Source organism: Oncorhynchus kisutch, linkage group LG14, assembly GCF_002021735.2.
Source record: "Oncorhynchus kisutch isolate 150728-3 linkage group LG14, Okis_V2, whole genome shotgun sequence".
Taxonomy (NCBI): domain Eukaryota; kingdom Metazoa; phylum Chordata; class Actinopteri; order Salmoniformes; family Salmonidae; genus Oncorhynchus; species Oncorhynchus kisutch.
In genome coordinates, this window is record NC_034187.2 from 4,270,376 (window position 1) to 4,283,557 (window position 13,182).

General features: G+C 45.2%; 1 protein-coding gene across 1 annotated transcript in view; it reads right to left on the reverse strand.

Annotated features, from left to right (window-relative positions):
• plekhd1 (pleckstrin homology domain containing, family D (with coiled-coil domains) member 1) overlaps nucleotides 1–10,268 on the reverse strand; it is a 34,619-nt gene extending 24,351 nt beyond the window's left edge. The window contains exon 1 of the mRNA XM_020475962.2: nucleotides 10,098–10,268. Within this exon, the coding sequence (XP_020331551.1) occupies nucleotides 10,098–10,252 (155 nt within the window). The 5' untranslated portion in view covers nucleotides 10,253–10,268. The remainder of the gene's footprint in view (nucleotides 1–10,097) is intronic.
• Nucleotides 10,269–13,182: the final 2,914 nt, after the last annotated feature.

The following is a 13,182-nucleotide window of genomic DNA, read 5'->3' on the forward strand; positions in this document are numbered from 1 at the left end:
GGGAGTTTCCCTGGTGGGATAAACCGGCATCGCGTATTGGTGTACAAAAAGGAAGTGGGGGTCGACTGAGATAAGACAACACACAGTTGATAATTATAACAATTGAAATGCTAATCCTTTGCACATGAACGCTCACTCATTTGGGAACAATTGCAATCAATATATATATTTACGCTCAGTGTGTCGTCGGGATCGCTGTTGAAAAGTCTCTCTCTCTCTCTATATATATATATATATAGTTCAGAGTGACATTCATTCATATCGTTATAGAATAGATGTTTCGGCGGTTGTCGGTCTTCGCATTCAATGATACCGGATTCCTAGCTGCAGACTAGTAATTAATATCAAAGACTTGTTATTATTCTGTCGGTATCGATAGTCTAAGAGTTTAACCACGTTGGATGTTTAAAAGATTCTGCCATCTACTCAAACCTTGCCACTCTCATTATCGAGGTAAGCTGGTCTGCAACCTTTGTCCTCTCGTAATTGAGAGAAACATGGTCTGTTGAGAAATTTTCAAGGTGGGAGTTTTATTTGGAAGAGCAGAAAAAGGCTGTCTCATGACGCCAGTTCCTAACTGTGCTCATGGGGGCGTGCCAGTGACTTAAGTGAAACTTTACACAGAAATACAATTGTCTCACATTACATCATTACATAGCATCCCATAATTTCACAAATAGTTTAATCTTTCCTCATTCATCCTGTACAACAATTAGATGTAAGCATCATATCTGAAGCTATTGTATAAACAGCATTATGGTAATGTGGCAGTATCGTCGACCATGTGTTTCACAAAATTGTACCAAACGGACCAGTTCGTAGCTGGATTCTTCACCGATCTTTTATACATTCTCCAGAACATAAATGTTGTTCGGACTCTCTATGAAAACTCACTCTGTCTCTATACTGTGGCCATGAGGAGATAATCTCCTCCAGGAATTTACGATCTCTCTCTGACCACAGCAGCCTGGGTGTAGGAGACAGGGGGGTAGGGGGATAGAAAAGGGCTGGTTATGTAGCTATACTGAAAAAAAATGTAAACACAACATGTAAAGTGTTGGTCAAATGTTTCATGAGCTGAAATAAAAGATCGCAGAAATGTTCAATATGCACCAAAAGCTTAGTTCTCTCAAATTTTCTGCACAAACTTGTTTACCTCCCTGTTAGTGCGCATTTCTCCTTTCCCACAATAATCCACCTGACAGTATGTTCAACCGGCCTCACAACCGCAGACCATGTGTAACCACGTCAGCCCAGGATCTCCACATCTGGCTTCTTCACCAGCGGGATCCCCTGGGGGAGGGGGGTGCTCAGGAGTAATTCTGTCTGTAATAATGCCATTTTGTGGGGAAAAACTGATTATGATTGCCTGGGCCTGGCTCCACCCACGCCTGCACCTCTGCTCAGTCGTAGATTAGGGCCTAATGTATTTATTTCAATTGACTGATTTCCTTATATGAACTGTAACTCAGTAAAATCGTTGAAAATGTTGCATGATGCGTTTATATTTTTGTTCGGTCTCACATGTATTTATTTTGATAATCATTATCACTATCATCGTTAGCATAGCTGCCGTTAGCTAGCTAGCTACCCAACTTGCTAGAGTTACCTAAATAGCTAGCTACCTATATAGCTGACGTTAGCCTGTCTCAATACGATAATATATTTATTTTTTTAAGAGAGAAAAATACTTAGTAAGAAAACCTTTTATCATCATTGTGATGTCCCCAGATTGACCTCAGATGCAGTAGAACTTTAGCCAGCTAACTAAGATGAATGGAACCACCGTATTTTAGCTAGCTAACATTAGCATTGCTAGCAATTTGCTAGTAACAGTAATGGAAACATGGCCATTTCTTTAAAAATACATTTGACAATTATTTGTCTACTTTAGCAATGTCCTTGTATTTCCAATCTCGAGCCAGTCGGTCTACATCTGTAAAGCATAGAAGAAGAAGTAGCGGTCTACATCTGTAAAGCATAGAAGAAGAAGTAGCTTCCAAATGAGATTACGTCATTTCTCGAGCTATGGTTATATTTGAGGGATGTAGACAATCATCAACCCTGTTTTTCTGTCAGACAGTGCACAGTTGGGTGCCAGATTTATCCCCTTGTCAGGAACAGATGACCAGAAGGAGCAAAGGTAATGTGACTGCAATGTCATGAACAGATGCCAGATTGCAATGGCCATGAACAGATGCCAAAGACCTACCAGAAGGAGCAGAGGTAATGTGATTGCAATAGTTTAGCGACCAACTAAAAATAATTTCATTTACTTTTCACTTGCTGTTTTTACAGCTTGTCAGGCAAGACCTCAGAATAAAAGTGTCATGCCACAGAAGTATCCTTGTGACACCTCCTCCATTGTGACCAGTCTCCCTCAACTCCTATGATAGAAGTACCGTAGTGACACCTCCTCCGTTGTGACCAGTCTCCCTCGACTCCTATGATAGAAGTATCCTTGTGACACCTCCTCCGTTGTTGCCAGTCTCCCTCGACTCCTATGATAGAAGGACCGTTGTGACACCTCCTCCGTTGTGACCAGTCTCCCTCGACTCCTATGATAGAAGGACCGTTGTGACACCTCCTCCGTTGTGACCAGTCTCCCTTGACTCCTATGATAGAAGTATCCTTGTGACACCTCCTCCGTTGTGACCAGTCTCCCTCGACTCCTATGATAGAAGTACCCTTGTGACACCTCCTCCGTTGTGACCAGTCTCCCTCGACTCCTATGATAGAAGTACCCTTGTGACACCTCCTCCGTTGTTGCCAGAGTCTCCCTCGACTCCTATGATAGAAGGACCGTTGTGACACCTCCTCCGTTGTGACCAGTCTCCCTCGACTCCTATGATAGAAGTATCGTAGTGACACCTCCGTTGTTGCCAGAGTCTCCCTCGACTCCTATGATAGAAGGACCGTTGTGACACCTCCTCCGTTGTGACCAGTCTCCCTCAACTCCTATGATAGAAGTACCGTTGCGACCATATAATACCGCTGATCACCATATAATGTCCAGGGTATAACCTAGCCTGGTGGAACCAGCCTGATCACTGTGTTCACCATATAATGTCCAGGGTATAACCTAGCCTGATGACCATATAATGTCCAGGGTATAACCTAGCCTGATGACCATATAATGTCCAGGGTATAACCTAGCCTGGTGGAACCAGCCTGATCACCATATAATGTCCAGGGTATAACCTAGCCTGGTGGAACCAGCCTGATCACCATATAATGTCCAGGGTACTTCCGGCGCCGACAGAGATGGCCGCCTCGCTTCGCGTTCCTAGGAAACTATGCAGTTTTTTGTTTTTTTACGTGTTATTTCTTACATTAGTACCCCAGGTCATCTTAGGTTTCATTACATACAGTCGAGAAGAACTACTGAATATAAGATCAGCGTCAACTCACCATCAGTACGACCAAGAATATGTTTTTCCCGACGCGGATCCTGTGTTCTGCCTTACAAACATGACAACGGAGTGGATCCCATGCAGCGACCCAAAAAAACGACTCCGAAAAAGAGGGAAACGAGGCGGTCTTCTGGTCAGACTCCGGAGACGTGCATCACTCCCTAGCATTCTTCTTGCCAATGTCCAGTCTCTTGACAACAAGGTTGATGAAATCCGAGCAAGGGTAGCATTCCAGAGGGACATCAGAGACTGTAACGTTCTTTGCTTCACGGAAACATGGCTCACTGGAGAGACGCTATCCGAGGCGGTGCAGCCAACGGGTTTCTCCACGCATCGCGCCGACAGAAACAAACATCTTTCTGGTAAGAAGAGGGGCGGGGGCGTATGCCTTATGGCTAACGTGACATGGTGTGATGAAAGAAACATACAGGAACTCAAATCCTTCTGTTCACCTGATTTAGAATTCCTCACAATCAAATGTAGACCGCATTATCTACCAAGAGAATTCTCTTCGATTATAATCACAGCCGTATATATCCCCCCCCCAAGCAGACACATCGATGGCTCTGAACGAACTTTATTTAACTCTTTGCAAAATGGAAACCATTTATCCGGAGGCTGCATTCATTGTAGCTGGGGATTTTAACAAGGCTAATCTGAAAACAAGACTCCCTAAATTTTATCAGCATATCGATTGCGCAACCAGGGGTGGAAAGACCTTGGATCATTGTTACTCTAACTTCCGCGACACATATAAGGCCCTGCCCCGCCCCCCTTTCGGAAAAGCTGACCACGACTCCATTTTGTTGATCCCTGCCTAAAGACAGAAACTAAAACAAGAGGCTCCCACGCTGAAGTCTGTCCAACACTGGTCCGACCAAGCTGACTCCACACTCCAAGACTGCTTCCATCACGTGGACTGGGATATGTTTCGTATTGCGTCAGATAACAATATTGACGAATATGCTGATTCGGTGTGCGAGTTCATTAGAACGTGCATTGAAGATGTCGTTCCCATAGCAACGATTAAAACATTCCCTAACCAGAAACCGTGGATTAATGGTAGCATTCGCGTGAAACTGAAAGCGCGAACCACTGCTTTTAATCAGGGCAAGGTGTCTGGTAACATGACCGAATACAAACAGTGCAGCTATTCCCTCCGCAAGGCTATCAAACAAGCTAAGCGTCAGTACAGAGACAAAGTAGAATCTCAATTCAACGGCTCAGACACAAGAGGCATGTGGCAGGGTCTACAGTCAATCACGGACTACAGGAAGAAATCCAGCCCAGTCACGGACCAGGATGTCTTGCTCCCAGGCAGACTAAATAACTTTTTTGCCCGCTTTGAGGAAAATACAGTGCCACTGACACGGCCTGCAACGAAAACATGCGGTCTCTCCGTCACTGCAGCCGAGGTGAGTAAGACATTTAAACGTGTTAACCCTCGCAGGGCTGCAGGCCCAGACGGCATCCCCAGCCGCGCCCTCAGAGCATGCGCAGACCAGCTGGCCGGTGTGTTTACGGACATATTCAATCAATCCCTATACCAGTCTGCTGTTCCCACATGCTTCAAGAGTATATACATATGAGATGAGTATGTAAACAAAGTGGCATAGTTAAAGTGGCTAGTGATACATGTATTACATAAGGATGCAGTCGATGATATAGAGTACAGTATATACGTATGCATATGAGATGAATAATGTAGGGTAAGTAACATTATATAAGGTAGCATTGTTTAAAGTGGCTAGTGATATATTTACATAATTTCCTATCAATTCCCATTATTAAAGTGGCTGGAGTTGAGTCAGTGTCATTGTCAGTGTGTTGGCAGCTCCTCTGGAGAGCCTTACGGTTGAGGGCGGAGCAGTTGCCGTACCAGGCGGTGATACAGGCCGACAGGATGCTCTCGATTGTGCATCTGTAGAAGTTTGTGAGTGCTTTTGGTGACAAGCCGAATTTCTTCAGCCTCCTGAGGTTGAAGAGGCGCTGCTGCGCCTTCTTCACGATGCTGTCTGTGTGAGTGGACCAATTCAGTTTGTCCTTGATGTGTATGCCGAGGAACTTAAAACTTGCTACCCTCTCCACTACTGTTCCATCGATGTGGATAGGGGGGTTTTCCCTCTGCTGTTTCCTGAAGTCCACAATCATCTCCTTAGTTTTGTTGACGTTGAGTGTGAGGTTATTTTCCTGACACCACACTCCGAGGGCCCTCACCTCCTCCCTGTAGGCCGTCTCGTCGTTGTTAGTAATCAAGCCTACCACTGTTGTGTCGTCCGCAAACTTGATGATTGAGTTGGAGGCGTGCGTGGCCACGCAGTCATGGGTGAACAGGGAATACAGGAGAGGGCTCAGAACGCACCCTTGTGGGGCCCCAGTGTTGAGGATCAGCGGGGAGGAGATGTTGTTGCCTACCCTCACCACCTGGGGGCGGCCCGTCAGGAAGTCCAGTACCCAGTTGCACAGGGCGGGGTCGAGACCCAGGGTCTCGAGCTTGATGACGAGCTTGGAGGGTACTATGGTGTTGAATGCCGAGCTGTAGTCGATGAACAGCATTCTCACATAGGTATTCCTCTTGTCCAGATGGGTTAGGGCAGTGTGGTTGAGATCGTCTGTGGACCTATTTGGGCGGTAAGCAAATTGGAGTGGGTCTAGGGTGTCGGGTAGGGTGGAGGTGATATGGTCCTTGACTAGTCTCTCAAAGCACTTCATGATGACGGATGTGAGTGCTACGGGGCGGTAGTCGTTTAGCTCAGTTACCTTAGCTTTCTTGGGAACAGGAACAATGGTGGCCCTCTTGAAGCATGTGGGAACAGCAGACTGGTATAGGGATTGATTGAATATGTCCGTAAACACACCGGCCAGCTGGTCTGCGCATGCTCTGAGGGCGTGGCTGGGGATGCCGTCTGGGCCTGCAGCCTTGCGAGAGTTAACACGTTTAAATGTTTAACCCACCTCGGATGCAGTGAAGGAGAGACCACATGTTTTCGTTGCAGGCTGTGTCAGTGGCACTGTATTGTCCTCAAAGCGGGCAAAAAAGTTATTTAGTCTGCCTGGGAGCAAGACATCCTGGTCCGTGACTGGGCTGGATTTCTTCCTGTAGTCCGTGATTGACTGTAGACCCTGGCACATGCCTCTTGTGTCTGAGATTCTACTTTGTCTCTGTACTGTTCTGGGAATGTTTTAATCGTTGCTATGGGAACGACATCTTCAACGCACGTTCTAATGAACTCGCACACCGAATCAGCGTATTCGTCAATATTGTTATCTGACGCAATACGAAACATGTCCCAGTCCACGTGATGGAAGCAGTCTTGGAGTGTGGAGTCAGCTTGGTCGGACCAGCGTTGGACAGACCTCAGCGTGGGAGCCATCTACTGTATCTTGCCTATGCTGCTCTGTACCATCACTCATTCATATATCCTTATGTACATATTCTTTATCCCCTTACACTGTGTATAAGACAGTAGTTTTGGAATTGTTAGTTAGATTACTTGTTGGTTATTACTGCATTGTCGGAACTAGAAGCACAAGCATTTCGCTACACTCGCATTAACATCTGCTAACCATGTGAATGTGACAAATAACATTTGATTTGATTTGATTTGAGGGTGTAACCTAGCCTGGTGGAACCAGCCTGATCACCATATAATGCACAGGGTATAACCTAGCCTGGTGGGAACCAGCCTGATCACTATATAATGTCAAGGGTATACCCTAGCCTGGTGGGAACCAGCCTGATGCTGTAAATAAACATGTACAGTGCCCTCGGAAAGTACTCAGACCCCTTGACTTTTTCCACATTTTGTTATGTTACAGCCTTATTTTAAAATGGATTAAATAAAAATAAACCCTCAGCAATCTACACACAATACCCCATAATGACATCACAATACCCCATAATGACATCACAATACCCCATAATGACATCACAACACCCCATAATGACATCACAATACCCCATAATGACATCACAATACCCCATAATGACATCACAACACCCCATAATGACATCACAATACCCCATAATGACAAAGTGAAAACAGGCACATTTATTTATATTTTAAAAAAATGGATTTCCATCAGTATTCAGGCCCTTTGCAATGACACTCGAAGTTGAGCTCAGGTGCATCCGGTTTCCATTGATCATCCTTGAGGTGTTTCTGCTGTGGTAAATTTAATTGGTTGGACATGATTTGGAAAGGCCTGTCTATATAAGGTCCCACAGTCGACAGTACATGTCAGAGCAAAAACCAAGCCATGAGGTCGAAGGAATTGTCCGTAGAGCTCAGAAACAGAATTTTGTCCAGGCACAGATCTGTGGAAGGGTACCAAAAAATGTCTGCAGCACTGAAGGAAGAAGTTTGGAACCACCAAGACTCTTCCTAGAGCTGGCCGCCTGGCTAAACTGCGCAATCAGGGGAGAAGGGCCTTGGTCAGGGAGGTGATCAAGAACCCGATGGTCACTCTGACAGAGCTCTGGATTTCCTCTGTGGAGATGGGAGAACCTTCTAGATGGACAACCATCTCTGCAGCACTCCACCAATCAGGCCTTTATGGTAGAGTGGCCAGATGGACGCCACTCCTCAGTAAAAGGCACATGACAGCACGCTTGGAGTTTGCCAAAAGGCACCTAAAATACTCTCAGACCATGAAAAACAAGATTGTCTGGTCTGATGAAACCAAAATTGAACTATTTGCCCTGAATGCCAACTGTCACGCCTGGAGGAAACCTGGCACCATCCCTACTGTGAAGCATGGTGGTGGCAGCATCATGCTGTGGGGATATTTTTCAGTGGCAGGGACTGGGAGACTAGTCAGGATCGAGGGAAAGATGAACAGAGCACAGTACAGAGAGATCCTTGATGAAAACCTACTCCAGAGCGCTCAGGACCTCAGACTGTGGCAAAGGTTCAGCTTCCAACAGGACAACGACCCTAAGCACACAGCCAAGACAACGCAGGAGTGGCTTCGGAACAAGTCTCTGAATGTCCTTCAGTGGCACAGCCAGAGCCTGGATTTGAACCCGATCCAACATCTCTGGAGAGACCTGAAAATATCGGTGCAGCAACACCCCCCAATCCAACCTGACAGAGCTTGAGAGGATCTGCAGAGAAGAATGGAAGAAACTCCCCAAATACAGGTGTGCCACGCTTGTAGTGTCATACCCAAGAAGACTGGAGGCTGTAATCTCTGCCAAAGGGCTTCAACAAAGTACTGAGTAAAGGGTCTGAATACTTATGTAAATGTAATATTTCTGTTTGACATTTTTTATAAACTGAGGGATCTTACAGATAATTGTATGTGTGGGGTACAGAGATGAGGTAGTCATTCAAAAAATACTGTTAAACACTATTATTGGACACAGAGTGAGTCCATTTAACTTATTATGTGACTTCTTAAGCACATTTTTACTCCTGAACTTATTTAGGCTTGGCATAACAAAGGGGTTGAATACTTATTGAATCAAGACATTTCAGCTTTTCATTTTTAACGAATTTGTAAAAATATTTCTGATAATACAGAATTTCAACTTTGACATTATGGGGTATTGTGGGTAGGCCAGTGATGATTCTTAAAAAAAAATCTACATTTAATCCATTTTAAATTCAGGCTGTAACACAACAAAAATGTGTAAAAAGTTCAGGGGTGTGAATACTTCCTGAAGGGAAAGCAGTCTCTGCACATCAGCTATGATGTCTTTGTTTAATGCCGATACTGTGTGGAATGTTTTATCGATGCGATAGTGCTATTCTGTGTAAGGCTAAGTGGTACGTGAGGATCCAATGAGAAACAGGACTCGGTTGTTCCGATTGTTGATCATAGATAGCACTTAATGTAGTGCGGGAAAATCTGAGCCAAGGATCTGAGCCAAGGGTTTGACTGTGAGCTTTTATCATGGCAGAAGTAGAGCACAACAGATTATTCTATTTGGGGGGACGAAGACTGTACTGAACTTGGAAGAGGCCAATCCCACAGCAGCCCAGTTGTCAGAGAGTAAATGGAACCATATTGTAGTTACTCCACAATACTAACCTGATTGAACATTACATAACAAATGATTAAATACCACTCTTCATATTTTCAAGCATGGTGGTGGTGGCTGCATCATGTTAAGAGTTTTTTGGGGATGAAAATGCACAGGCCAAATCCTAAGGGAAAACCCAGTTCAGTCTGCTTTCCAACAGACACTGGGAAACAAATGGCTGTCTAGCAATAATCAACAACCAAATTTGACAGAGTTTGAAGATTCTTTTTTTAAGAATCATTTGCACATATTGTACCATCCAGGTGTGCAATGCTCTTAGAGATTTACCCAGAAAGACCCACAGCTGTTGTCGCTGCAAAAGGTGAATCGAACATGTATCGATAGGGATGAACACTTATCTAATTAAGATATATTTGTGTTTTTTAACCTCAGGGACTATGCTGTTGTGTAAAATGCCTTTTTTTTTGTACACGATTAAAGTGTTCATCTGTTATCCAAAGTTAACATTGTCATTTTTTTCCACCTTCTATATACACTGCCAGTACTTGTGTCACCATGCCAGGCCCTACCTGCTGCTAGGTAGAAATAACCAGGCAGGCCCTACCTGCTGCTAGGTAGAATTAACTAAACAGGTGATAATGCCAGTCCCTACCTGCTGCTAGGTAGAAATAACTAGACAGGTGATAATGCCCTACCTGCGGGACCACTTGGCGGAGGACCGTCCGAAGGGCCTCTTCCAGAGCACCCCATGCAGCTGCACCTTGGTGCTAATGTCCAGCACTTCAGAGTCTGTCTGATCCATGGACGTCCAGTAGGAGAAGAGAGAGGGTTTGGAGGACGAGGAGAACATCGCTAACCCTCCTAACCCTTCCACAGAGGGGCGTGGAGTTGGACAAAATATCAATGGAACAAAAATAGAAATGAGGAACTAGGAAGTACACACACACACCCAATAACACACAAACACACACACACACACACACACACACACAGTTGTGGACACGACACACACTCACAGACAAAGTAACACACACATCCTGATAACAAACTCAGCGGGGTGGAATGATCAAGCTGCCAATACATCAGCATCAGCTGGAGGCAGACTACAGAGAGGAGGGGCAGAGAGGATGAAGAGAGACGGGTGAGGGAGGGCAGGAGAGAGAGAGAGGGCAGGAGAGATAGAGTGGGGGAGGGCAGGAGAGAGAGAGTGGGGGAGGGCAGGAGAGAGAGAGTGGGGGAGGGCAGGAGAGAGAGAGAGAGAGAGAGGGGGGAGGGTAGGAGAGAGAGAGGGGGGGAGGGTAGGAGAGAGAGAGAGAGGGGGGGGGAGGGCAGGAGAGAGAGAGAGAGAGAGAGAGGGGGCAGGAGAGAGAGAGAGAGAGAGAGAGAGAGAGCGAGAGAGAGAGAGGGGGAGGGCAGGAGAGAGGGGGAGGGCAGGAGAGAGAGAGAGAGAGAGAGAGAGAGAGAGAGAGAGAGAGAGAGAGAGAGAGAGAGGCAGAGGCTTTAGAAATTAGTTTTAGTAAATCTGTTGCTAGGTCAATACATCCCTGTCATCTCTCTCTCTCTCTCTCTCTCTCTGAGCAGCTTCCTGTAGAGAACAAAGTAGGGCACTATGGCACTATTCTACGGTTGACCAGTGCTCGTGGGAGTGTAAACTGATGCTCGGCAAGAACACGCACACTACTTTCTAGCAAAGAGCATGTTACATAGTAAAATGGAGATCACGATATGTTACTGTGTTGTTAAAGATTTCTACATATTTAGTGTGTGTGTGTGTGTGTTTTAATGGACAGGGTGTTCAAATCTATATGTCTCTGCAGCCATCCTATATGACCGCTATGTGGATTTGATTATGTTGATGAGGACAAGGCTGGAGATCACTCTGTCATGCTGATTGAGTTTGAATAACAGACTGAAAGCTTCAAAAGGAGGGTGGTGCTTTGAATCATTGTTCTTCCTCTGTCAACCATGTTTACCTGCAAGGAAACACGTGCCGACATCATTGCTTTGCACAAAAAGGGCTTCACAGGCAAGGATATTGCTGCCAGTAAGATTGCACCTAAATCAACCATTTATCGGATCATCAAGAACTTCAAGGAGAGCGGTTCAATTGTTGTGAAGAAGGCTTCAGGGCACCAAAGAAAGTCCAGCAAGCGCCAGGACCGTCTCCTAAAGTTGATTCAGCTGCGGGATCAGGGCACCACCAGTACAGAGCTGCTCAGGAATGGCAGCAGGCAGGTGTGAGTGCATCTGCACACACAGTGAGGCAAAGACTTTTGGAGGATGACCTGGTGTCAAGAAGAGCAGCATAGAAGTCACTTCTCTCCAGGAACAACATCAGGGACAGACTGATATTCTGCAAAGGGTACAGGGATTGGACTTCTGAGGACTGGGGTAAAGTCATTTTCTCGGACGAATCCCCTTTCCGATTGTTTGGGGCATCTGGAAAAAAGCTTGTCTGGAGAAGACAAGGTGAGCGCTACCATCAGTCCTGTGTCATGCCAACAGTAAAGCATCCTGAGACCATTCATGTGGAGTTGCTTCTCAGCCAAGGGAGTTTTTGCCTAAGAACACAGCCATGAATAAAGAATGGTACCAACACATCCTCAGAGAGCAACTTCTCCCAGCCATCCAGGAACAGTATGGTGACGAACAATGCCTTTTCCAGCATGATGGAGCACCTTGCCATAAGGCAAAAGTGATAACTAAGTGGCTCGGGAACAAAACATCGATATTTTGGGTCCATGGCCAGGAAACTCCCCCGACCTTAAAACCATTGACAAACAAAACAAACAAAAATCCACAAATTCTGACAAACTCCAAGAATCGATTATGCAAGAATGGGCTGAAATCAGTCAGGATGTGGCCCAGAAGTTAATTGACAGCATGCCAGAGGTGGATTGCAGAGGTCTTGAAAAAGAAGGGTCAACACTGCAAATATGGACTCTGCATCAACTTCATGTAATTGTCAATAAAAGCCTTTGACACTTATGAAATGCTTGTAATTATACTTCAGTATTCAATAGTAACATCTGACAAAAATATCTAAAGACACTGAAGCAGCAAACTTTTGGCCACAACTGTACCGTAGGCGTAATGACAGCGGTGGAGAAAGTACCCAACTGTCATACTTGAGTAAAAGTAAAGATACCTTAATAATAGAAAATGACTCAAGTAAAAGTCACCCAGTAAAATACTACTTGAGTAAAAGTCACCCAGTAAAATACTACTTGAGTAAAAGTCACCCAGTAAAATACTACTTGAGTAAAAGTCACCCAGTAAAATACTACTTGAGTAAAAGTCACCCAGTAAAATACTACTTGAGTAAAAGTCACCCAGTAAAATACTACTTGAGTAAAAGTCACCCAGTAAAATACTACTTGAGTAAAAGTCTAAAAGCATTTGGTTTAAAATATACTTCAGTATGAAAATTAAAAAGTATAAACAATTTCAAATTTCTTAACATTTATGGCACCAGAACACATAGGTAGGGCCTGCCTTTCAACCTGCGTGTCCTGGTTGCGTCTGGTGTGGGTGGACCAAATCAACATGGGTGTCCTGGTCGCGTCTGGTGTGGGTGGACTAAATCAACATGGGTGTCATGGTCGCGTCTGGTGTGGGTGGACTAAATCAACCTGTGCACGATGGCGGACGAGCGGTACGGTCAGCACGTAAGGTTTAGTAACCGGGTGGTAGCCTGCTAGTGGATGGCTATTTAGCCTCTCTGTGTTAGTGATGGCTGTTTAACAGTCTGATGGCCCTGAGATAGAAGCTGTTCTTCAG